Below are 27,994 nucleotides of genomic sequence, written 5' to 3' on the forward strand. Positions count from 1 at the left end.
AACGTCAGATGACACCTGCCAGTTGGACATGTACACCTTACAATCATTCCATACACCAAATATAGTAGACCTATTGCTTATAGTATCTGATATATGGACTTGACCACCAAAACTTAACCTTGTTCACTGATCCATGAAATGAGTTCGAGGTCAGATGAAAACTGTCTGATAAGCATGAGGACCTTGCAAGGTATGCACATACTAAATATAGTTATCCTATTACTCAAAATAGAGAGAAATTAACATTACAAAAAATCTTAACTTTTTTTTCAAGTAGTCACTGAACCATGAAAATGAGGTCAAGGACAATATTAATAGACATATGACAGACAGAAACTTCATAACATAAGGCATCTATATACAAAGTATGAAGCATCCAGGTCTTCCACCTTCTAAAATATAAAGCTTTTAAGTAGTTAATTAACGTCGCTGCTGCTGGATCACTATCCCTATGTCGAGCTTTCTGCGACAGAGGTCGCAGGCTCGACAAAAAACTATAACTAAATGTGTATAATTCAAATTAACTGGTTTTTTTTTGCATTATGAATGGCACAGTGGTCTATTTGTTTCAAAATAACATAAAATCCTTTTTTCTAAGAATGTAGCAAAGTTTAAGAAGAAAATATAATATTTTGTTGAAAAAAATAATTATGAAAGTATATTGTGGCACAAAATGAATAAATAACCACTAGACTAACAATAAAGAGAGCTATATTCTTCATGAGATGTATATTAAAATATTCATCATTCATCTGCAACAAGTAAGATTTTTTTAATAGAATTAAACACATACAATCATGCAAATATAGCAATAGGGGGAGTAACATCTTACCGCTGAACAAAATCTCTGGCCTACTTCAATTTTGGGCTTTAAATTAAGAAGTTTATAAATCAGACAAGTCATTATAATTGTACTTTTCATTCAGTTATATAAAGTCATTCCCTAAATGGAGCCCCACAAATTTTCATGATATAATTGTTGTTTTTTGACTTTCTCAGCAATCGTTCCCATTATGGTAGACACTGTTGTTTGTCATGAAAATATGTACCTGCTGAAAACCAGTTTTTTTAAAGTTCAAGAATTTCATAATATAAAATGCAATAGAAGTTTATTTAACTGTACAATTTAAAATTCGTTTTGGGCCTCAGTAGCCGAGTGGTCTAAGTAGTCCAACTACAGTATCACTAGCCTGTCAACACTGAGGTTGTGACTTGTGAGTTCAAATCATGCATGTGTCAGGTGTGCTCGTCTCTAATCTTAATTGACTAGGATAGTCAGTTTTCCTACCCAAGGTTGATTGTTCTCTCCTGGCACTCTGACTTCCTTCAATAGTGCTGAAAGTGGCGTTAAACACCAATCAATCAATAAAATTCTTTCGTCTTATTTCAGTGAAAAGTGGTCTTCATTGTTCATGTAGATATATTCATTAAGAGAAATTCATTCAAAATTTAAAATATTTACCATTCTACTATGAGTTGCATGTGATTCTAGTAGCTTTCTTAAATCTGATGGCGTTGGTGAATCAATGGATTTTATTCTAAGTACTACACCTAAAAGTATATAGTATAAACAATTTAAGTACTACACTTAAAATTATGTATTATAACCATGTAAGTACTACACCTAAAAGTATATAGTATAACCAATTATGTTCTTCACCTAAAAGTATATTCATATATGTGGCCTACTAAAATAACACTCAGTGAATTATTGATATATGTGGCCAATTGAAATAGCTGTCTGTAAATAATTGAAATATGTGGGCAGCATAATTGCTGTCAGTGAATTATTGATATATGTGGCCTGCTAAAATATCTGTCAGTGAATTATTGATATATGTGGCCTATTGAAGTAGCTGTCAGAGAATTATTGACATCTAGGGCCTAGTAAAAAAACTGTCAGCGAATTATGGAAATATGTAGCCTATTGAAATAGCTATAAGTGAATTATTGAAATATGTGACCAACATAAATAGCTGTCAGTCAAATATTGATATATGTGGCCAGCATAAATAGCTGTCAGTGAATTATGATATATGTGGCCTACTAAAATATCTGTCAGTGGATTATTGATATATGTAGCCTATTGAAATAGCTGTCAGTGAATTATTGAAAAATGTGGCCAGCATAAATAGCTGTCAGTGAATTATTGATATATGTGGCCTGATAAAATATCTGTCAGTGAATTATTGATATATGTGGCATATAGAAATAGCTGTCAGAGAATTTTTGACATCTAGGGCCTACTAAAATAACTGTCAGTGAATTATTGATATATGTGGCCTATTGAAATAACTGTCAGTGAATTAATGAAATATGTGGCCAACATAAATAGCTGTCAGTGAATTATTGATATCTGTGGCCTACTGGAATAACTGTTGGTGAATTATTGATATCTGTGGCCTACTGAAATAACTATCAGTGAATTATTGATATATGTGACCAACATAAATAGCTGTCAGTCAAATATTGATATATGTGGCCAGCATAAATAGCTGTCAGTGAATTATGATATATGTGGCCTACTAAAATATCTGTCAGTGGATTATTGATATATGTAGCCTACTGGAATAACTGTTGGTGAATTATTGATATCTGTGGCCTATTGAAATAGCTATAAGTGAATTATTGAAATATGTGACCAACATAAATAGCTGTCAGTCAAATATTGATATATGTGGCCAGCATAAATAGCTGTCAGTGAATTATGATATATGTGGCCTACTAAAATATCTGTCAGTGGATTATTGATATATGTAGCCTATTGAAATAGCTGTCAGTGAATTATTGAAAAATGTGGCCAGCATAAATAGCTGTCAGTGAATTATTGATATATGTGGCATATAGAAATAGCTGTCAGAGAATTTTTGACATCTAGGGCCTACTAAAATAACTACTAAATATTGATATATGTGGCCTATTGAAATAACTGTCAGTGAATTAATGAAATACGTGGCCAACATAAATAGCTGTCAGTGAATTATTGATATCTGTGGCCTACTGGAATAACTGTTGGTGAATTATTGATATCTGTGGCCTACTGAAATAACTATCAGTGAATTATTGATATATGTGGCCTATTGCATACCTGTCAACCTATGAAAATGAAAATGCAGGTTATGACCTGCATTGAAGAAGAAAATCTCAGGTCATAATGCGTACAAACTTTTTTCAGCTGAATTTAAGTATTTAGGGGACATTTCTTTATATTTTAAATCGAATAGTTTCCATCTTTTTTTTTAATCTTTATTTACTTTATCATCTCAAGCCAAGCCATATCAGTTTCTTTGTTTCATGGATTGTTGATATTGGAATGTAATAAAATAATTAACCATTTAAAGAAAGTAAAGATAAGAAAAATAATTTTAAAAATTATATTTTAATTGTTCTAAGGTAGAAAAATAAAAGAAAATTATATTCTGATATGTATTTCCATTCAATTTGTTTTAGATTTAATCTTTTTACAAAAAAAACCCATAAAATTAAGGAGTATATTGTGAAAGGTGACAAAAAGGGGGAAGTAACTCAAATTTATTGTCAAACAACTTTGAAATAGACAAATTATTTATGACCTTAAGCTAAGGTAATTGGTGTTAATAAACAGTGCGTTTGACACAAAAGCTGTCAAGTGAAGCCATGCACTTAATTTGACAGTTAACACAGCTATTTGAAATTCCTGTCCAGGAAGAATTACGAATTTGCCAGTATTTCAAAGGAAAATCACTTCTGAAATCAGTCTAAAGACTCAAGAATCCGGGTGAAAACGGGTCATTTTCTGAATTCACAGGTTATTTCATGACCCGGCGGGTATTTAAAAAATCCTGGGTATGGGGTGAAATTCTTGGGTGTGACTCGCAGGATACGGGTCAGTTGACAGGTATGCCTATTGAAATAGCTGTCAGTGAATTATTGATATATGTGGCCTTCTAAAATAACTGACTGAATTTTTGAATTGTTGATATCAGGCCTACCGGTACTTAAATAGCTATCAGTGAATTATTGATATCTTTGGCATTCTGCAATAACTGTCAGTTTTTAATTTCATTGACATATATCATCTACCTGTATCCTCCTCTTCCTCTTCAGGCTCCTCAGCATCTGTTCCACTGGCTAACTTCAGTAGCATGGCAGAACTATCTATCTTACGCCTGATTTGAAAAGTTATAAATGCATTAACATTTAACCTTTGGATTTATCAGTATGAAATTTTTAGTATATAAATCTTTATTGATGATTCCATGGTCCTTATCTAATGAATCAGATGAAGTAACTTTATCAACAAAACTGGTATTAAATTTTATCATCCTGACTTTTACAAAATCAAAAACAATGTCAACTTATCCAAATAAGTCCGTTTTTTACTTAAAAAAAATCCTAGTACTTAATGTGATTAAGAAACTGACATGATCACTCAAAACTTAACATTGATAAATCACAACCATTTAAATGAGGTCATGGTCAGACTAACACTGCCATTTGAGCCTTTAACATGATTATATATACTATAGTTGACCTATTACTAATTATTGAATGAATCTTAATTTAGATGTACTTCGTCTCAAATTTAGCCTAAAGATGTTAGATCTGCAAAATTGCATTAGCAAATTTTTTTCTTCCCTCAGCATGATTTGAAACCCTGCTTCTGTGACATCGTAGCAACATGGCCTGCAATGTGTCCAGCACCCTAGACCACTCAACCAAATAGGCTATATGAAAATAAAGCTTTTCTTAGTCGAGTAACGCCTTTCCTCATTTATCTAGGGTTGTTGCAACACAGTACATGATGTATAGAGGCAAGTAGATGGTGTATCTTGCAGATCAGCTGCATTTTGGCTGTCGCAAAGGATAATAATTTTACTAACCATGCCACCATATATGTATATCATAAAGTTGTCATATATTCAGATGTATATATATATTATAACAAAATAAAATTATGTTTTGATATGACGGCATGATTACATTATTATCCTTTACGACGGACAAAACATAGCTGATCTGAAAGATATACTATCCTACTTGCCATTATACATCATGTACTGTGTTACAGCCCTAGATAAAGCCGACGAGGAAAGGCATTACTTGACTAACAAAAGCTATATCTTTATATAGTATAGTTGGTCGAGTGGCCTAGGGAGCTGGACATAGTGCAGGCGATGTTGCCACAATGTCACAGAAGCAAGGGTTCAAATCCCGCTGAGGGAAGAACAAAAATTTGTGAATGAAAAATATGACAGAATACACATAACAATCAAATTATGCAGATATAACTTATTATAACACATACAAAATATTAACTGATAATCTGTGATCTTAATTTCCATGCCACCTTTAAATAGTTACATAGCTTCTATCCAGCTTTTAAACTTTTTAAAACTGACAAGATCACTTCATCATTATCATAAAAACTTAATGTTGAACTGTGAATTGTGGTAAATAATAAATTACCATCAGCAGGAGGTTAAAGGGTATCATATATGTATCATTTAAAAGTTTGAGGGCAATGGTTCCTTACAGGTTTCTTCAGAATTCTTTTATGGAATTATTTTCTTTTAAATAACATCTTTTTTTTTATTTCTATAAACAATGCCATGTTGGTTTAAAATCAGGGCACAACAATTTTAAGTATATACCCTAAAAAGGAGGGTAGTAAAATTATATGGAAAAAGCAAACGTGTTAAAGTTAAAACTTTGAAATAGATGGAAAGATTTTCAGTTGTTTTCTAAAAATACAACTTACATATGATCTGATTTATCTGGTATATTTTTGGCTCCACATAAATGAAGATTTCTGTAATGCTCTCTGAAATAATAAATAAACATGTAAGTTTAAACCCTTACTTAATAACACTGTGAAATCTTTATTGTGTGTCCAACATCCTCTGCTGAAATTAAAGAAATATCATTTCATATTTAAATAAAAACAAGAGTGCACACGCTGAAATGTCTCGCCTTCTTTATTAATCATTGATATTATGTGGATAGTCCTAAATATAAAGCTTTATTACAACTGTCACATAAACTTAACATTAACCAAAAAACTAAACATTGACCAATGAACCATGAAAATGAGGTCAAGGTCAGATGAACCATGCCAGGCAGACATGTACAGCTAACAATTCTTCCATACAACAAATATAGTTGACCTATTGCTTATAGTTTAAGAAAAACAGACCACAACACAAAAACTTAACACTGAGCAATGAACCGTGAAAATGAGGTCAAGGTCATATAAAACCTGTGCGACCGACATATAGATCATAAAATATTTCCATATACCAAATATAGTTGACCTATTGCATATAGTATTAGAAAAAAAGACCAAAACTCAAAAACTTAACTTTGACCACTGAACCATGAAAATGAGGTCAAGGTCAGATGAAACCTGCCAGCTAGACATGTACACCTTACTATCATTCCATACACCAAATATAGTAGACCTATTGCATACAGTATAAGAAAAACAGACCAAAACACAAAAACTTAACTATAACCACTGAACCATGAAAATGGAGTCAAGGTCAGATGACACCTGCCAGTTGGACATGTACACCTTATAGTCCTTCCATACACCGAATATACAAGACCTATTGCTTATAGTATCTGAGATATGGACTTGACCACCAAAACTTAACCTTGTTCACTGATCCATGAAATGAGGTCGAGGTCAAGTGAAAACTGTCTGACGGGGATGAGGACCTTGTAAGGTACGCACATACCAAATATAGTTATCCTATTACTTATAATAAGAGAGAATTAAACGTAACAAAAAATCTGAACTTTTTTTTCAAGTAGTCACTGAACCATAAAAATGAGGTCAAGGACATTGGACATGTGACTGACGGAAACTTCGTAACATGAGGCATCTATATACAAAGTATGAAGCATCCAGGTCTTCTAGCTTCTAAAATATAAAGCTTTTAAAAAGTTAGCTAACGCCGCCGCCGCCGCATCACTATCCCTATGTCGAGCTTTCTGCGACAAAAGTCGCAGGCTCGACAAAAATCAATTTAGAGCTTGCTTTTCAGAAATCGAGCAGTCTTTCATAAAATATCATAGTTTTTATTATAATTGTAATGTATTCTGTAAAAACAAATAGAAATTTTAATGAATTAATGAACCTTAGTGAGCACGCTCACATACCCCACGCCCCAACATTGTCACTGGGTAAACAAAATCTCACCAGATTCCTAAGTTCGAAGACTCATAACTCCAACAAATTCAACTGATAAAAATTTCTTGTGGCAATGCACATTTACATATTATGTCCGTATAAACTACAAAGTGACATGAAATTCTGTTGTGTAGTTTCAGAGGAGTTGCGATGACAAACTGTTGCAGTAGTATATTGAGACCAATAAGTGCAAAGGGGCATAACTCCTAGAAAAAAAATTGAATCATAAAATTCATGTCGATATGCATGTCTACATAGTATGTCCTTATTATCTACAAAGTTTCATGAAATTCTGTTGTGTGGTTTCAGAGGAGTTGCGATGACAAGAACAGGACTGACGGACTGTAGTATATTGAGACCAATAAGTTTAAAGGGGCATAAGTCCTAGAAAAAAAATTGAATCATAATTTCCTGTCGATATGCATATCTGCATAGTATGTCCTTATTATCTACAAAGTTTCATGAATTTCTGTTGTGTGGTTTCAGAGGAGGTGCGATGACAAGAACAGGACTGACTGACTGACAGACAGACAGACGGACGGACAGAGAGAAGGACGGACGGACAGACGGACGGACGGGTCAAAAACATTATACCCCACGCAATAAATTGTGTGGGGTATAATTATGTAGTATGATGAATATGATGATGATGGATTGTTGTTGTACAATCAGAGGCAAATATCACAAATGTTATATGAATATGAATACGAACCTTGCTCTGTACTACACCTGTACTTTTAACATGTTAGTTCACAAGGTAACAGTTAGCAGAAAGATATGTCACAAAACCAGGACATATTATTCTGACTCTGAGTCAACCAGTACTCTTAGTGACATGTGACAGTATTACATAAACTTAACATTGACCTATGAACCATGAGCATATGAGGTCAAGGTCAGATGAACCCTGTCAAATGGACAAGTTCACCTTAAAATCAATTTATACACAATATATAGATGATCTATTAAACAAGGTAACAGACCTAATCAGAAAAAATTATAGTACCTAAGAATCTGACCTTATCATGAAAACTTAATATTGACCACTAAACCATAAAATGATTACAAGGTCAGGTGAACCCTGTGTGACAGACATGCATACCTTGGAATGATACCAAATACAAAATATAGTTGTCCTTTTACGTATAACTGAACAAGATGCTGTCAAAATGACAGCAAATCTGTTTCTTAAATTTATTTGAGTCATTGGCTATAACTCCTGAACGGCAAAAGTGAAAATTGCAAAAACCAACCTTGATCTCCATTTTGTCATAAGAAACAACTTCTTAAAATTGTGTAAGGATTGAACCATACCTTTTCAATTTATTGCATGGAATCAAAATAAAGTTCCATTTTCTAATCAATGAAGAACCTAACTCCAGTTTAGATGAGGAAATCATCATTACTGAACTTGACCTCCATTTTGTCATCAAAAACAATGTTTCAAAATTTTAAAAGGATTGGTTGAACTGTTCTCAAGTTACTGCATGGAAACAAGACAATAAGCCATTTCCCAATCAATCAAGAACCATAACTCCAGAATGACAAAAATGATAATTGTCAATATTGAACTTGACTACATTTTGTCATCGGTAACAACATATGAAAATTTAAAAGCACTTTTTGAACAGTACTCAAATTATTGCATGGCAACAGATGGAGCTGCCAACCTACACATTCTTCAGTCAAACGTCCCAAAATTAATAACCTCTTATACACAGGTTGGTTTATTTTTCAATGATTTTAATCACAATTAATTTCATACTGTTAGAGAGTGTTGAAAATATGGTGAGAACTTCTCTCCTTACTTACTTCATTACCAATTTCTCATAATATTGTAATAACTCTGACTGATCAAAACCTTCAGGATCGTTCAGTAAATACTTCCTTAGATATAAATCTTGAAATCTTTTCATTTTTTCCTGAAAAGTTAAACATAAATTGGTAATCAATCATCTCAGATGTCCCCTCCCTACTTTTTTTCGTTGTTCAATTGCTCATTTCTCCCAGCATCACTTCAGATTAATCATCTAATATTCAACAATCATCCATATATATATATTTCTGATTTCAGTGAGTTATTAATACATTAAGCAATTGATGAAGTCTAGATACAAATTAATTTATTTTTTGCCTGAGAAAGATATTTGTTATCATAACAGCTATATGATGTAAATAAAAGCTGAAGTGAATTTATGGTAATGCTAAGCACTTCATACCTTTTTTGGGAAGGTTAAACTTGTTCTCTTTCATTTTTGCTATTAAATGCAATCAAAACCAAAATTCAATACTTATCTTACTCATCCTAACAGCGTCAATGGCTAAGTAAATAAATCAGAAGGAAATAATAAACTAAAAAAAAAATAAGAAATTTTTTAAAGAATTTTTTAATGAAATAAATTAAGATATATGTTTTCAAGTTTCAAGATGTAAGTGCTAAAATGTTTAAACATCATACTCAATGTTAATTTCATCAACAAGAAAAGAAGCTAATGATTACATACAGGGGCGGTTTCAGGCGGGGGTGTGGCGGGCGTGCGCCCCCTTAAATATGCAAAGCATGGGTTGTCCTCAGCTTAATAAAGAAAATTTCGATAATTTTACCTCCAAAAATTTTTTGCCTTCCCCCGCTCTACAAAAATTTAAGTTTGCGCCCCCCCTAACCTAAAATCCTGGATCCGCCCCTGACATAATTTGCTATTTAATTGTCATTATGTGTGATACATCAAGACAGACTTATGTGATTTTGAATTTAATCAAAAGAAAAGATTTTTTTCTGAAGCTTTTCATGACTTTAAAGATATTTCGATATATTGTTGAAAATTAAAAAAAAAAAAATTTTCTCAAAGAATGACTTATTGTGGATTCCCTTATTTTCATGGTGATAAATTTTCTTGGATTGAGGAAAAATTTTATTTTCATTGATGACATAGATATTTCTCGACTTTATATCATTTTGATAGCATAAAATGCAAAGGTTTGAATTTATATTGTCAATACTTTATTAAGCTAGGTAAGCAAAACATTCAAAGTCAATAAACCATGAATGAAGGTGTATGGCAAAAAAAAACTGAGGGGAAATGAGAAATGCCAACACTAATACAACTGTACAAAAATGACTTATCATAAGTGGTTCCCTTTAGACTTACTTACAGTACATGTAACCTATTCAAAAGTTTCAAAGTCAATAAATAGACCATAAGGGGGCAAGGTCAAATAATCTCCATAGAAATGCTTTTACAACAGCATACCAAATATAATTTTTAATTGTATTACTAGAAGTGGTTCAACTTAAACTGACCATACCACAACTTTAACATGTAAACTAAGCAAAAGTTTCAAGGACAATAGACCATACCTGTCAACTGACACGTATCCTGCAGTTCACACCAGAGAATTTCACCCCATACCCGGTATTTTTTAAATACCCGCCGCATCGTTAAATAACCTGTGAATTCAGAAAATGACCCATTTTCACCCGGATTCTTGAGCCTTTAGACTGATTTCAGAAGTGATTTTTCTTTGAAATACCGGCAAATTCGTAATTCTTCCTGGACAGGAAGTTCAACTAGCTGTGTTAACTGTCAAATTAAATGACCTATTAAGTGCATGGCTTCACTTGACAGCTTTGGTGTCAAACATACTGTTAACACCAATTACCTTAGCTTAAGGTCATAAATAATTTGTCTATTTCAAAGTTGTTTGACAATAAATTTGAGTTACTTCCCCTTTTTTGCCACTTTTCACAATATACTCCTTAATTTTATGTTCTTTTTTTTTGTAAAAAGATTAAATCTAAAACAAATTGAATGGAAATACATATCAGAATATTATTTTCTTTTATTTTTCTACCTTAAAACGATTCAAAAATTATTTTGAAAATTAATTTTTTTATCTCTACTTCCTTTAAATGCTTACGGGTAATTATTTTATTACATTTACATATCAACAAGCTTAGAGAAGTTGCACAGAATGATACATACTAGGAAACAAGTAGTTTGGGAATAGATATAATACTATGAATTAAACAAGGCGAGGGGGTATGGCTTGGCTTGGCTTGTCATGATAAAGTATAACACAAAAATATTTCAATGGCTTAAAAATTAAAGCTTTAATTATTTTCAGTTAATACTTCACCATGTGAACATATTTAGGAAACTGTTCCGATTTGAAATATAAAGAAATGTCCCCTAAATACTTAAATTCAGCTGAAAAAAAGTTTGTATGCGTTATGACCTGAGATTTTCTTCTTCAATGCAGGTCATGAGATGCATTTTCATTTTCATAGGTTGACAGGTATGCAATAGGCCATGACTTAGGGGGCAGGGCAAAATAATGAGCCTCCTCATTGGGTTTTTGATTATGTGATTATTTGGCCATTTTTATAGTGATTATTTGATTACCAGACCAAATATTTCATGATTATTTGATAATTATGACTGTTTTTTTGATTATTTGATTATCTTGTTTGAAAAAAATAATTAATGATTATGTGATTATATTGGCAAAAAATTTGTGATTATGTGATTACTTGGACACCCCCATGAGGGGCCTCAATAATCTCAATGGAAATGAGATATGCCAATGCTGACACAACTGTACACCAAATATCATTGACTTTGACTAGTGGTTCCCCTTAAAGTGACCTAATCACAAACTAAAACATTAAAAAATCGACTTGCTCGATATACCTAGAAAATTTATTGAATTATTCTGCTCTATACTTACATCTAATTTTTTGTCAAAAAATTCATATTCTTCTTGACATAGTTTCTTGTGAAAAAAGCATTTAAAGAACCTCTTTGATCCTGACCCAACCATTATCACTTACATTTTTCATGTTAAACATCCTACAAGTTTGAATAAAGACCTATTACACCCCCAAATAACTTAATTTGCAGGACAATTCACATTTATGACCAAGGAATACAGTAAATTGTGTTTACCATTAAATAAAAGTTGCCTTCATGTCCAACTATCTCTTCCATTCCTGCCATCATATGATCTGTTACCTAAAATATACATTTTATATGATATTACAATCAGGACCAATCTACTTCATACAAATTACATACTAATGGTCATTTCTACATAGATCATTCCAGAAACTGGTTCTTTTCAGATTGTTTTAGAAACCATTTCCTCTAAATATCAGCTGTTGATTATTTACTGGTCTTAGCATTCTAGTAATGTGTGCATGCATTTGTTTTGTCTACTTTTTAAAGGTTCCAATATAATAGAAACAATCTGAACAGAACTCACTTAGTTTATGTCAGGATATTTGCATTATGAAAAGTGGCTGTCCCTATGAATACAAAATTTTAAATATTCATACATAAAGTTTAGGCCAAAGTGACCTAAGTTTTCTACAAGACTTTATTACCATCCAAGATCCTGTCCTTTGATAAAATGTCAATCCTATATGCCATTTATAGCACAGATCTAGATCTTGCATCTCAAGGATACTTTAACTTTTTATAGAACTTAGTTATTAACATGGACATGTCCACTGACAATAAAATAATTCATTTGTTACTCAGATCTCCACTTTACTGCAGAACTTAACCAGGCAACTAATGCATAAAGTATAAGTTAAGATCACCTTATTTGTATTGATAGCTCCATTTCAGCAAAGATAAATACATATTTCAGCTATGACTTTCAGTTGCTAAGATCTATGCCTCAACCCAAAACATAACCATAATCATTCTTGTGTGATGATTTTATATCTTAGGTTAGATAGTTTATATAAGTTACAGTTCGGCAGAAGCCTTATTTTATTTATGTATTTGTATATACTTTGATAAAACATAGAAAAGAATAAGATATTTGGGGGGTAAACCTTGGGTCAGGCCAAATGTGAAGGGGTGTTCCAAAGGAATCACTACTGCGAGTAATTAGGCACTTAGGAAGAACACCCCTCCTTCAAGAATGGTATGACTACCATTGTAGTATATAAGCAGGTGCGATTCCTTGCTCTCTCTGGTGAATAGTTGTCTCATTGGCAATCATACAACATCTCCTAATTTCTATATTAATAGGGATAATGGTTGAACAATAGAAGAAGGGCATCATGTACAAATCTGTATTACTTAATCTTTTTTTTTTATTTAACAATATACCCCTATATGACCAGTATTGACATATATACAGTAAACATTCTTCTACCAGATAAGAAATTTTTCAGCATACATACCTTGCAGTTCAACTCATCATACATACCTTGCAGTTCAACTCATCATACATTTTAGGCTCAACATAGGTAGCAAGTTTAACTCTTAATTTGTTCACCAATGGTTTGATTGTTGCCCCCTAAAGTACAGAACAGTAGGAATTAAATACCAATAAGTTTGTGTATCTTTAACCATTCATAATAAACGATGACATCAAGAATTCATATCTTGTTTATATAAAAAAAAAATCAAAACATTAATTAACAGTCACTTTATGGTAAATTTGTGCTGAATTTTTACCATAAAATTTCATGTCCTTCAATGAAATCGCGAGTCAACATATAACAAGCAAAAAAATTGACTCCTCTTTTTTAAATTTGTAATTAAAGTTAATTAAATCAAATTGACAGTTATTGCAATCATTAAAATCAAAAGGGAGCTTCATGTCTGCAAATTTTTATTTGTATTAAAATTTCAGGAAATTAAAGCCAATTAGAGATAGTATACAAAGTGTAGATGGACAGTTACTTTTTGGATGAAGTAAAAAAACTCTGGAACAAAATGTCATAAATCATAAACAGAAGTAGCTTTTATTGGTTCTGGTTACACTGACAATTTCATGCTATTCTGTGAAGCCCCACAGTTCCAAAAACAAGGATCTGTACTTTCGCATATACATTTATGGTGAAATACATAAGGTTTGCTGGTATTGAAATTAGGTACAAATATTTAAAACAAAAATTAGAGAAAGTAAGAAATAACAATCACTGAGGTGTAATGAAAACTTACCTGTAATGGAAACTTACCTGAACAAACACTGAGAATAAGATAACAGTTAGAGTGGCTGTTACAAAAAGGTTTTTGGTTTCAGTTGGAAAGTCCTCTGGTTTTAATAAGGCAACAAGTGAAAAACACACTGCACCTCTCAAGCCTCCATAACTCTGTTTATAATCAAAATAAATATATTCAAAATCATAATTATAAAAATATTTAATGTTTATTGCTACATTATCTTAAAATCCTACTGGATGAATATCAGCAATAATAAATGTTTGATGGTAATAAGCATTGTGTGTATATAAGTTTCATAACATTTTGGTGTGGCAAAGTAAAGTAAGAGTGTGGAAACGGCAAATTAAACAATTTTTCCATTTATCAAGGGACATAACTCCAGAATGGTGAAAGTGACACCACCCAAATTCAAACTTGATCTGTGTTTGGAGGTAATAAGCATTCTGTATAAGTTTCATAACATTTTGGTGTGGCAAAGTAAAGTAAGAGTGTGGAAACGGCAAATTAAACAATTTTTCCATTTATAAAGGGACATAACTCCAGAATGGTGAAAGTGACACCACCCAAATTCAAACTTGATCTGTGTTTGGAAGTAATAAGCATTCTGTATAAGTTTCATAACATTTGGTTGAGGCAAAGTTTAGGAAGAGTGTGGAAACAACATATTCACCAATTTTTCCAATTATAAAGGGACATAACTCAAGAACAGCAGTGACACCATCCAAATTTGAACTTGGATGGAGAGTTGTCTCATTGGCACTCATACCACATCTTCTTATATCTAAATACTGACAAAGGTTTGACAAAGTTATTCATTTCTAAAGAACTTTTATTTTAGACTTATTTACATGTTAACTGTAAAAAAAAACTTTGTCCATTTATCAGAAAAGTACGGGAAAATGAAAAATAATATTTTCAAAATTTTGCTTTGGATACTGTCTTTTGATCATAAATAAGCTTCTGTCCAAGTTTCTTAAAATAACATGAAGGATTGATAATGTTATTGATGTTTAAAAAAAACTTCAACTATAGACTGAACTTAAATGTTCATTTGTCGACACTATCTTTTGCAGTTTTGAAGTTTCAGAAGAGGAATTTTAAAATTGACCTATCCAAATCAGAGATTGCCTATTGTGGGTGAATTTTCCCTTAAATATTTTCTAAATGGCATTGTAGTAGTTTCAGAGGAATAAATTGAATGTAAAAATGTGAAATGTGAAAATTATCAGATAACAGATTATAAGTCATGTGAGCTTATAGTGACTTGAAAAAATAAATATCTTAAGACTAGATAAAGATATATAGATATGTTAACAGCATTATACAAGACAATGATTATTATTTATTAAATTACAATGATCATATAAGCTTACACCAGTAAAAATAAATACAATCTTACCATGATAAACATTTCATCTAAGGTAATTCTTCTAACTCTTGACCGGTCAAATCTATTTATGGCTAAAGAAAATAAGTATGTATCTGGAAAAAAAATAGATTCATATGAAAATAAATGGAGAATGTGTCCATGGGACACAGATGATGCACTTACTTGCATATAACGTTATTAAGGGGCATAACTCGAGAATGGTAAAAGTGATGCCACTCAAATTGATCTGTGTTTTGTGGTAATAAGCATTGTGTATAAGTTTCATAACATTTGGTTGAAGCAAACTAAAGTTAGAGAACAGAAACCAATTTTGGGACGTACATACGGATGGATGGACTGACAGACGGACGGACAGACGGACGGACAGGGGTAACACTTAATGCCCCCTCCAGTGATGGCTGGGGCATAAAAAAATGCCCAGAATAATCATGGATAAATTGGTGTTTAATGTACAATGAAAAATACTGCATGCCTATCATGTGAAAATGTTAATGTGATGTGAATATGAAGCAAGTGATGGCAATAGCTCACATGGTCCATAGACAAAGGTGAGCTAATAAAGTAAAAGGAGAAGACATTCATGCCATTGAACATCAATCATAAAATACCCATTTTTTTGTTAATAGGTGAGCCAAATATATTTACACCAACATTTAGGGGATGGCCAGGTGTATATTTTACATATGGAATGTTCCTTTTCATATGTTGCTACTCATGCTTTGTTTTTTCATCTACATTGTACAATGTGCAAGAATTTATTTTCACAATTGTACACTATTATTTCCTGCATTTTGTGTTGGAGAATATTCATTTTCATCCTGTCTTGGGCAATTCCCTTCCAAAATACCCCTCCACCTCAAGAAAATCAAATGGTCATCCCCTTAACCCTAAATATAATTTTTTCAAGCTACAGTTACTGCTAAATTGTGAAAAAAATATTTCACACCATTGTCTTGAACAAATGTTTAATTATTATTCTCTTATTCTACAACCTGACTATATAAAGTTCTGATTTTAGTCATCATCATTTTACTACAATCACATTTAAGATGACTGATTCAAAATTAGCTTCAAAATATGTATCCTGTTAGGTCAAAATCTCTTAATATTAATGTACAAATATAGATTCTACCTCTGTTGAGTGGGATAAGATATTTCTGCACTTGTGGCAGTTAAATTTTAAAATTTATAATTTAACTGTCAAGAGTTGAGAAATTTCATATTGCACAAGATTTGCATGTGAAATCTGTTTCCTAACTGATTGTTAGACAATATGAAGGCAAAGTTTATCTTTCTTCTTCAATGATCTTCAAAAACATGTGTCTTTTCTATAAGACGTCATCGGGCATGTTTGACTTTTTACATGAAGTCACAATAGCAACTCATATAAGGCGAGAAAATTTGAAATCATAATAGAATTTTGACAAAGGAAAAACTGAGATCAAACAAACCACACTTGGTTATTAAAACAATCAGCTGGTAAAGGAAGGTATTGATTGGTTAAGATCTTTTGAGTTGAGACATTTGCAACTGATTTTTACAGTTTGTTCTTATGTTGTGCTGTTACACAACTGTTATAGGTTAGAGGAGGGTTGAGTGCTCACAAGCAAATTTAACCCCCACCACATTCTTTATGTGCCTGTTCCAAGTCGGGAGCCTGTAGTTAGTGGTTGTCTTTGGCTCATGTCTCTCCCTTTTGTTTTTCGTAAATTGTTTTGTTATAAATTAGGCCATTTGTTTTCTTGTTCGAATTGATTCACATTTTTCATGTCAGGGCCTTTTCTGGCCCACTATACAGTATCGGTTTTTCTGATTATTGAAGGCCAGCACAGTGGCCTATAATTGGTTATATCCACTTCATTTGAACTTTGGCAGATAGTTGTCTTATCTATAATTATACTACATCTCTTTATTTTTCTAAGAATAACAATAATCTCATTACTCTTTAAACTTTACCAAGATCCTGCAGATGTCAACAAAATAAACATGATTATACTTACAAAAGAATCGAACGATTATACAAAGAAACAATGTCCATAAAATAAACCCTGTCTCCCATCGATGGTTATCTCTCACTAACAACAGTCCCAGGAACATAAATATAATAATTTCTGTTGTTGAGCTGTAATGATAAAGTATTTATATTGAATAAAAACACTGCCATTTTTTAATGATTACTGACAAGACTTGCTACCAATAAAAATAATTAGCTTGCCTTAGTTGATGCATGTGTCATCATTTATGACAATAAGTAAATACATGTATATAGAAATTTTAAAATTCACATAATTAAACATTTATCTTTATGTAGATATAGGTACTATGTTAACATGTAAGATGCATTTTTTGGCAAATCTAACATCAAAATGTAGAATTTGTACTATATGAAGAGATGAGAATTAAAGTGCTGATGAAATATAAAAATTCATAAGGGGTTCTGCGAACCCTGTGTCTTGCCTGCAATTGCTGCTGTCAGTGTAAAAGTGTAAAGTTGACTTAAAAAGTGAGTCCATTTATCAGTAAAATACAGAGTTTCAAAAAAAATTCCAACTTTTTCTTTAGATGCTATTTCTTGGTCTTGAAGATGAGCTTCTGTCCAAATTTCATAACAATCCATGAAGGTTTACAAATTTATTATTTAAAAAAAATTTAATCCCAGACTGTCTGTAAATGTTAACTGTAAAAAATGAAGTCCATCTATCAGAAAAATACTAAAAATGAAAAAAATATATTTTCAAAGGTTTTCTTCAGACATTATCTCTTAATCATTAAAAAGCTACTGCCAAAGTTTCATAAAACTCTATGAAGGTTTGACAAAGTAATTGATGTGTACCAAACATTAACCCCAGACTGTATCTACTTGTTAATTGTAAAAAAAACTAAGTGCATTTGTCAGTAAAATACGGAAAAATGAAAATAAATATTTCCAAAACTTTGCTCTGGATACTATATTTTGGTCATAAACAAGCTTCTGTCCATGAAGCTTTGACAAAGTTATTTATGACGGAAAACTTTAACTTCAGACTGAGCCTGAGTGTTAACTGTAAAAAACTAAGTCCATTTATCAGTAAAATACGGAAAATGAAAATAAATAACAGGTATTTGTAAAATTTTGCTCTGGATACGTCTTGTTGTCATAAACAAGCTTCTGTCCAAATTTATTAAATTCCATGAAGGTTTGACAAAGTTATTGATGACTGAAAAACTTGAACTTCAGACTGAGCCTGAGTGTTAACTGTAAAATAAACTGTTAACACAGAGATATGTCTTGCCTATTTGTTATTTTGATAATGCAAATGTTGAACTTAAAATAGCAATAATTTAACATGTAAGTTATGCAAATATTCAAAGTCAATGAACCATGACTGAAGGTACAGGGCTAAACAATCTCTATGGAAATGAGATGTGCCAATGCTAATACAACTGCAAACCAAATACCATTGACTTTTCATAAATCGTTCCCTTTAAACAACCCTAAACACAAACATTAACTTGTAAACTATGTAAAAGTTTCAAAGTCAATGAACCATAATTAGGGGTGTGGAGTTATATAACTCCATGGAAATGAACCTTGCAAATGCCAATACATTTGCATACCGAATATCATTGACTTAAAATTAGTGGTTCATCTTAAACTGACCTAATCACAAACTAATACATGTAAACTAAGCAAAAGTTTCAAAGTCAATAGACCATGACTGAGGGGTAAGGACCAAATAATCTCCATGGAAAATGAGATGTGCTAATGCTTATACAACTGCATACCAAATATCATTGACCTACCACTAGTGGTTCCCCATAAACTGACCTAATCACAAACTAATACATGTAAACTAAGCAAAGTTTCGAGGTCAATAGACCTTGACTGAGGGGGCAGGGCCAAATAATCTCCATGGTAATGAGATGTGCCAATGCTAATACAACTGCATACCAAATATCACTGACCTATCACTAGTGGTTCCCCATAAACTAACCTAATCACAAACTAATACATGTAAACTAAGCAAAGTTTCAAAGTCAATAGACCTTGATTGAGGGGGCAGGGCCAAATAATCTCCATGGTATTGAGATGTGCCAATGCTTATACAACTGCATACCAAATATCATTGACCTACCACAAGTGGTTCCCCATAAACTGACCTAATCACAAACTAATACATGTACATGTAAACTAAGAAAAGTTTCAAAGTCAATAGACCTTTACTGAGGGGGCGGGGCCAAATAATCTCCATGGTATTGAGATGTGCCAATGCTAATACACACTGCATACCAAATATCATTGACCTACCACTAGTGGTTCACCATGGACTAGACCTAATCACAAACTAATACATTGTTGTCACCGCTGCCACCGACGTCAGAAACAGCATACCTATGTCTCGCTTTTTGACTCCGTCAAGGCGAGACAAAACTAAGTCCATTTATCAGTAAAATACGGAAAAATGAAAATAAATTTTTGTAAAATTTTGCTCTGGATACTGTCTTTTGGTCATAAACAAGCTTCTGTCCAAATTTTATCAAATTCCTTGATGGTTTGACATAGTTATTGATGACTCAAAAACTTAAAACCTCAGACAAAATCTGAAGTTAACTGTAAAAAAAAACTAAGTCCATTTATTAGTAAAATACGGAAAAATGAAAATAAATACTGTATTTTGGTCATAAACAAGCTTCTGTCCCAATTTCATAAAATTCCATGTATGTTTGACAAAGTTATTGATGTCCAAAAAAACTTTAACCAAAGACTGAACCTAAATGTTGACGCCGCCGACGACGAAATCTAGGATTGCTATATCTCACTTTTGAGAAATAAATTTTGCAAAAATGACCTGAATCTATTAACACAAACTGTAAACCATCACTTTTTCGAAAACTTTAAAGAATCTTTATATCAGTTAAAAATTATGAAATTGCAGCGGTATGTTTATGTTTATATATACCACTATGTGTTGTTTGACACTGCATCTAGGTGGATTTTTGCAGATTGAATCTTCATTTCCACCTGTTGGCAGGTACTAGGACAGCTTATTCATTTTGAACTGCAAAGTCTGGCAAATATTTATTGATTTCGATTTTGTACAGAATTAGTTCCTGCATTTTGTAAGAGAAAATTTTAGTTTTTTATGTGATTCGGGCAATATTCTTAATTTTCAGTTCTTAAAAGGCTCGGATATTCATTTCAAAAATATTTCAATAACAGTCTGATAACATAAATATAAGAACAAACAAACAATTAATAAACAAAAACTGTATTAAAGAATGCTTGCAGTTATTGATAACAAGTTTAACCTTCTAAGAAGGTACAGAGCACTTCACAGTATCCTAAATTATGTCAATATGAAGCAATAATTGTTGATTGGGTCTTGATTACCCATACTGTATCTTCTCATGTCTGGGACATGTTCCAAATTCTATACATGTATCTCATTCTAGCCAATTGAGTTCCAGCCACATCATACAGCAACCAATCAGAACCAATATTTGTTAAGTAGTAATTTCAAGATGACGTGAATGAAACTAACAGCTTCACACCATAAGAAGCATTAACCTGCATACTGATATGAAATCTTACACTCATATCCATGACTGTACTTCCCAATAGATTTCATACAGAAAAGTCATAATTAAAACAGGAAAGCACAACATTAAGCAATGCAAAACAACAAAAATGACATTTTAGTCTTGGCTCAAACTATAGATAACAAGAATTATTTACACAATAGGTTCCTTTCTGATCTTTCACAATATATCATGGGTAATAACTAAAAGCAAAATATAAATAAATTTTCAAAATTTTTTGTCCACATGTGACCTTGATATATGAATATAAGGTCATGTAAAAAGTATCTTGTATCTAGTTAAGTTCACAAATAGAATAATAATGTATAATGTGTTAATACTATGCAATAAAATTCTGATGGACATGAAGACCATAGAATAAGTCCTTTAGTATACACTAATCTGTTAACTAGCAAAGGTTGAAAAAACATAGAATAACTAAGTCTTTTAGTATACACTAATCTGTTAACTAGCAAAGGTTGAAAAACCATAGAATAACTAAGTCTTTTAGTATACACTAATCTGTTAACTAGCAAAGGTTGAAAAACCATAGAATAACTAAGTCCTTTAGTATACACTAATCTGTTAACTAGCAAAGGTTGAAAAACCATAGAATAACTAAGTCTTTTAGTATGTTTTCATTAGTTAACTAGCAAAGGTTGAAAAACCATATGCATACAATAACTAAGTCTTTTGGTAAACCACTTATCAGCTACACATGTAACTAGCAAAGGTTGAAAACCATACAAAATCTAAGTCCTTGAGTAAACAGTAATTAGTTAACTAGTAAAGGTTGGAAGACCATACAAAAACTAAATCCTTAAGTGTACCTATAATTCAGTAACTATTAGAAGTTAAAATAAATTTGAGTGGTAGGAATAATAGTAATAATATTCTTTATTGAATATATGTTATTAACCTACACATAGTTTTCCTTTACCTTGTTTGTATTTTTAACAGACTGCAAGCTAAATATATCTATATGGATATGCTAAAAAAAAGCAATGCACATGCATAGGTCATGCATAAATGAATTCTTTTTTATGCCCCCGCCACTAGGTGAAGGGGGCAATAAGTGTTACTCTTGACAGCCTTTCTGTATGTTCTTCCGTACGTCCCATTTTCGTTTCCACACTCTATAAACTTAGCTTTTCCTCATTCAAACTTTATGAAACCTACACACAATGTTAAGAACCAAAACTTGCAGACAGAGTTTGAATTTGGACAGTAAGTCACTGCCCCTTTATAACTTGGAAAATGACAAATTGTTCAGTTTCCACACTCAAACTTAAGTTTGCATCAACAAAATTTTATGAAACTCAAGAACCATAACACACAGATAGAGTTCCAATTTTGGCAGTGAGTCATTTTCTGTTATAGAGTTATGCCCTTTTTAAATTGGAAAATTGCAAAGCTTGAGGGGGGGGGGGGGGGCATTCGTGTCCTCAGACAAATTCTTCTTTTATTTTCATATGTTATAATGGAATTGATAAACCAAAATATACCAAACAAATCTTTAAGTTTCTTTCAGGCAATTAATTTATTTGCAATAAAAAATTAGTCTAAAAACTACTAAAAGCTTCCCATCTAAACCAACTTTTTCACATGCTAATCGTAAATAACAAAACAATGGCATTGCTTTCTTGATAACTTGTTAAAAAAACCAACACAAAATAAAATGAAAACCTTCAACAATGATGTTAATAGCTAACAAGGGTTAAATTACATTCTGATTACAGTGTACTCTCATCAAAATAATCACAGTGATGCAAGTTACCTCCATTAATTCTGCAATTCAATAGTCAACTTTAAATTATATATACTAGTCTACAGCAATCGTTTAACAGTAATGTTTTTTAAAGATCTGTATTGTCATTTTTAAATGATTTGTAAGCAATTGATGAATATGTCCGATACTGTTAATGACCCATTTTCACACAACATCTCATATATTTTATTCCGTTATCTTCCAAAATTTTACAATCTTAAGATGACTGCCAGATGGTTGAAGAGAAAAGAGGAAATTTCATGACCTACTTGCAAGCCAAAGAGGCCATTAGAAACAATACATAGAGTAAATCATTTTTTAATGAGAAGAAATTTGGATTAAAACATAATTTATGTTATGATTTTAATATGGTATTAAATGAACTCTGTCTTATATTTTGACATTAACTACTGCTAAAAAGATGTAATGAGTTTGCTATTGAAAAGTTTAAACATACATCACCATTTAGTCAGTCATACAATATATTCTAAATAATTTGCTATGGTTGATTGGGGTATACCAACATTACTCAATTGTCTGTTGATACATTTCACCAGTTAGTCATGTTGATTTGAGGTATTTTTGTACTTTTTTAATTCAATTAATTTCAAGGCTATAACATGTATATCAAAAGATTACAGATGATTGTAAGCTTTCTGAAAAGACTATAAAAATGAGAAGTATTTTGATGCAACATGAACCTATGACATAATTACCTCATTACTCTGGTAAAGTATTTTATTGCTGTGCAGGACTTCCTGTTTAAGTTGTTGAAGGCATATGCCACTTGTATTAAACCACAGGCTATTATGCTACAAACATAGAGGTAAATAAACAAACCCGTTTTAAGTTTCACACAAGCAGACTACTTAAACATATAAACAGTATGTTGGATATATATCTTACTATCTACATTTTCTTCATTGGTAAGCATTTAAATTGCCAGAACAGTTTGTGTATTCACTATTCTTTGTAAGATGCTAAATTTTGTGTATTTCATTTGTAGTGGCAAAAATATGTGTAATACAAACCAACACAATACACTTAGAAAATTATAGAGGAAACTATTGAAAAAGTTTTTCTATTTAATTGTATGAACAGTTTGAAGAACATGTTACATTTACTAGATGCTCCAATCATACACTAGTACTGCAGGCTAACTGAATGATGAGATATGACATAACCTGTAGATTCTTATTATCTCATGACAATCTGTTTAAAAAGAAAATGGTGAAACTTAAATTCCTTGGTAATATCCAACCATGATATACACAAGCAGACTCAGAAAAACCATATATCAAAACCAATAAAGGTTATATCCAGCATATTGGGCAAGCTCACACCCAAATCACAAATGTGTTTATAAATTAAAGTGTCTGTATGGCAGATATTCATCATCTATTAAAGCCAATTGGTCTGAAAAATGAACTTTTAAAATAAAAGTTGAAACAAGTAAAATTTGAAAGTATTGCAGAAAATCTAGTTTACCTTATAATTCCTGAGAAATGGAACATTTCTGCCAAAATGAAGGCTAAATAAGCCATACCAAAAATGGCTACAGGTTCTACAACTGAAACAGATAAATAAAAATAATTAAAATTAACTTTGGTTTTGGTATTACAACCTTATCATAAAATATAAGTGTTATCCCAGAACTCCAGGTACATTTAATATTTAACTAAACTGAGGTTTTTGACAAACAAGAGCTGAAATGTCTCATCTACTTTAATGATCATGATTGAGTTTTGTGTTGACAGTATTCAAAATCAAGGTCTTACCAAGGATATCACATAAACTTAACATTATGAATGAACCATGACAATGAGGTAAAAGTCAGATGAACGTCAGATTGACAAGATATGAATTATACAGATCTTTTATTTTCTGAAATGTAGTCTTTACAAATAGTTTATGTCAGCCATTGATTAGCACACCCAATATCTCACACACATTCATTGCAGGTGAGACAAAAATGACAATGTTATTACTAGGATATAATGGACATGGTTTGCATGATCTCTTATCAATTTGATTACTTTTATATATATATTGATATCAAAAGTTGTGGTTCTTATAACTAAACATGAAACCTATAGCATGTTGTAAAGTGTGTATCTTTCTATTTAATTTAATGATTTCCTCATTCAGCAACTTATTTAATTTAATGATTTCCTTATTCAGCAACTTATTTAATTTAATGATTTCCTTGTTCAGCAACTTATTTAATTTAATGATTTCCTTGTTCAGCAACTTATTTAATTTAATGATTTCCTTATTCAGCAACTTATCTAATTTAATGATTTCCTTATTCAGCAACTTATTTAATTTAATGATTTCCTTGTTCAGCAACTTATTCAATTTAATGATTTCCTCATTCAGCAACTTATTTAATTTAATGATTTCCTTATTCAGCAACTTATTTAATTTAATGATTTCCTTATTCAGCAACTTATTTAGTTTAATGATTTCCTTATTCAGCAATTTATTTAATTTAAAGATTTCCTTGTTCAGCAACTTATTTAATTTAATGATTTCCTTATTCAGCAACTTATCTAATTTAATGATTTCCTTATTCAGCAACTTATTTAATTTCATGATTTCCTTATTCAGCAACTTATCTAATTTAATGATTTCCTTATTCAGCAACTTATTTAATTTAATGATTTCCTTGTTCAGCAACTTATTCAATTTAATGATTTCCTCATTCAGCAACTTATTTAATTTAATGATTTCCTTATTCAGCAACTTATTTAATTTAATGATTTCCTTGTTCAGCAACTTATTTAATTTAATGATTTCCTTGTTCAGCAACTTATTTAATTTAATGATTTCCTTATTCAGCAACTTATCTAATTTAATGATTTCCTTATTCAGCAAATTATTTAATTTAATGATTTCCTTGTTCAGCAACTTATTCAATTTAATGATTTCCTCATTCAGCAACTTATTTAATTTAATGATTTCCTTATTCAGCAACTTATTTAATTTAATGATTTCCTTGTTCAGCAACTTATTCAATTTAATGATTTCCTCATTCAGCAACTTATTTAATTTAATGATTTCCTTATTCAGCAACTTATTTAATTTAATGATTTCCTTATTCAGCAACTTATTTAATTTAATGATTTCCTTGTTCAGCAACTTATTCAATTTAATAATTTACTCATTCAGCAACTTATTTAATTTAATGATTTCCTTATTCAGCAACTTATTTAATTTAATGATTTCCTTATTCAGCAACTTATTCAATTTAATGATTTCCTTGTTCAGCAACTTATTCAATTCAATGATTTCCTTATTCAGCAACTATCAGGATAATGAACAAAATATTTTTCATCTGTAATATTTTTTTTAACAATCACTGAATTGTTATCTTTTACACAACCATCCTACATCATTTTCTGAACTAACATGGAAGTCTTACAGATGGTATACTGAAAGAAAGCATTTATTATTTGTCATACTCTTTATATATATATGTTTGTGTTACTGCAAATTAACAATGGTCATCTCTAACCTTTAACTTTATCAGTAAATCTGGTAAGTATCGATGATAGAATTCCACATATTACACCTATAGCAAGACCACCAATACATACAACTAAAAATTTCACTATTCCTAATATCACCTGGAAAACAAATATTTCAAACAATAATAGCCTTATTGTACCGGCATTATAATAAATAAGTTGTAATTAAAGTTCATTGATGTATACCCTTCACCTGGTTTTATTGAGGTACTGTTACTGCCAAATGCTGTCAAACTCACAACTCACCTGTTCATCTGGTCATCACTAATTTTTTTTTGTGAAAAGTTTTTCTTTGAATTCACCTAGTCATCACTAATTTTTTTTTGTGAAAAGTTCTTCTTTGAATACAGATGTATAACCTATTCATATAGTAAAGATTCATTTTATTTTTCGTGGGTACCAATTTTCGTTGATTGATGATTAATTGTATGTTCGATGATATTTGATTACATGGATTTGCCAAAGTCAGCATACAATCACATAGAAAATGTGTACTTCATTAAACATTTAAATTTGTGGTTAACTTATAATCACGAAAATTGGTAGCCCACGAATAATAACGAATCCACATCATAAATTCATATGCAAACTAAATAGGATAGTGGCATGATATTTCCACTTGATTAAGATGCCTTCAGTGAATGACTCCTTCTAAAGTCAAGTTTATCAGTTTGTGGCACACTTTGTTCACAGGTAAAACTATTTTAACCCCATCACATTTTATATCTGTACGAGTATAGGCTATCTGTACAATGTGTTGTTCATACATTTTTTTCTCCAAGGGTATCGGTATTTGGAGTTAGTCTGTTGTATTGTCCAATATTTTTTGGTAATTTCCATTATCCTTATTATGTATTATTATTATTTGATATGATAATCATTTTTCTGTTTACTGGATTAGTTATTCATTGTTTTTTTTAATAATAATTTAATTTTGGATGTAACGCGTCTTCTGATTGGCTGACGTTGTTTTGTTTATCAGCTCATAGACATAATTTTGTCATGTGACCGTGACGTCATCAACGTTTTTTCATGGTTTACTCCGGTTTAAAATGGAATTTAGAATTAAATTATAAGAAATGACTGTAATATTTTTTCTGTCTATTCGAAATAACATAAAAAATGTGGTGCACACTTTAAAATAACCCGCTACGCGGGTTATTCAGTGTGCACCACATTTTTGATGTTATTTCTTCATAGACAGAAAAAATATTACAGTCATTCCTTAAATAGGTTTAGTTATGCATAGGAGGAATCTTCTCAAAAGCTTTGAAAGTAAATTGAATACTTTTATCCCCAGACATTTACTTTTAACCCTACTAAAATCATATATATATCTGAAAGGATCATATACCTAGTCAATTGACATCTTTTATTTTCCTTTATGTTCTATTATTTTTTCCCTTTTGATTTTTATTATTTTTTTCCGTTTGTTTTAGTTTACAGTTTAGTTGGGTTTTTTTTCACTTTGTTCATTGTCAATACTTCCATAGTGCATACATTCCTGCAATCTGATTAAAATCTGATGTTGTGATACACTACAGAAAGTATTGTAGAGACAACTAACAGCTGATTTAATGAGATTGTACATTCCTGCAAAACTGATTT

At 31.3% G+C, this 27,994-nt stretch overlaps 1 protein-coding gene across 3 annotated transcripts in view; it reads right to left on the bottom strand.

Moving 5' to 3' along the window:
• LOC127737880 (Na(+)/H(+) exchanger beta-like) overlaps window positions 1-27,994 on the bottom strand; it is a 103,085-nt gene that overhangs the window by 10,916 nt on the left and 64,175 nt on the right. For 2 of the 3 annotated variants that reach the window (XM_052248831.1, XM_052248829.1), the window contains exons 12-23: window positions 26,374-26,485; window positions 24,345-24,426; window positions 23,573-23,668; window positions 17,530-17,651; window positions 15,539-15,621; window positions 14,154-14,288; window positions 13,397-13,486; window positions 12,121-12,186; window positions 8,987-9,096; window positions 5,741-5,803; window positions 4,063-4,148; window positions 1,463-1,551 (exon numbers count right to left, since the gene is read on the bottom strand). In XM_052248831.1, coding sequence (XP_052104791.1) covers window positions 1,463-1,551; window positions 4,063-4,148; window positions 5,741-5,803; window positions 8,987-9,096; window positions 12,121-12,186; window positions 13,397-13,486; window positions 14,154-14,288; window positions 15,539-15,621; window positions 17,530-17,651; window positions 23,573-23,668; window positions 24,345-24,426; window positions 26,374-26,485 — 1,134 coding nt within the window. Of the gene's footprint in view, window positions 1-832; window positions 869-1,462; window positions 1,552-4,062; window positions 4,149-5,740; window positions 5,804-8,986; window positions 9,097-12,120; window positions 12,187-13,396; window positions 13,487-14,153; window positions 14,289-15,538; window positions 15,622-17,529; window positions 17,652-23,572; window positions 23,669-24,344; window positions 24,427-26,373; window positions 26,486-27,994 lie in introns of all 3 variants that reach the window. The other variant, XM_052248828.1, reaches the window with a different exon arrangement.

The sequence above is a fragment of the Mytilus californianus genome, unplaced genomic scaffold (genome assembly GCF_021869535.1).
Source record: "Mytilus californianus isolate M0D057914Y unplaced genomic scaffold, xbMytCali1.0.p SCAF_4, whole genome shotgun sequence".
NCBI classification, from domain to species: domain Eukaryota; kingdom Metazoa; phylum Mollusca; class Bivalvia; order Mytilida; family Mytilidae; genus Mytilus; species Mytilus californianus.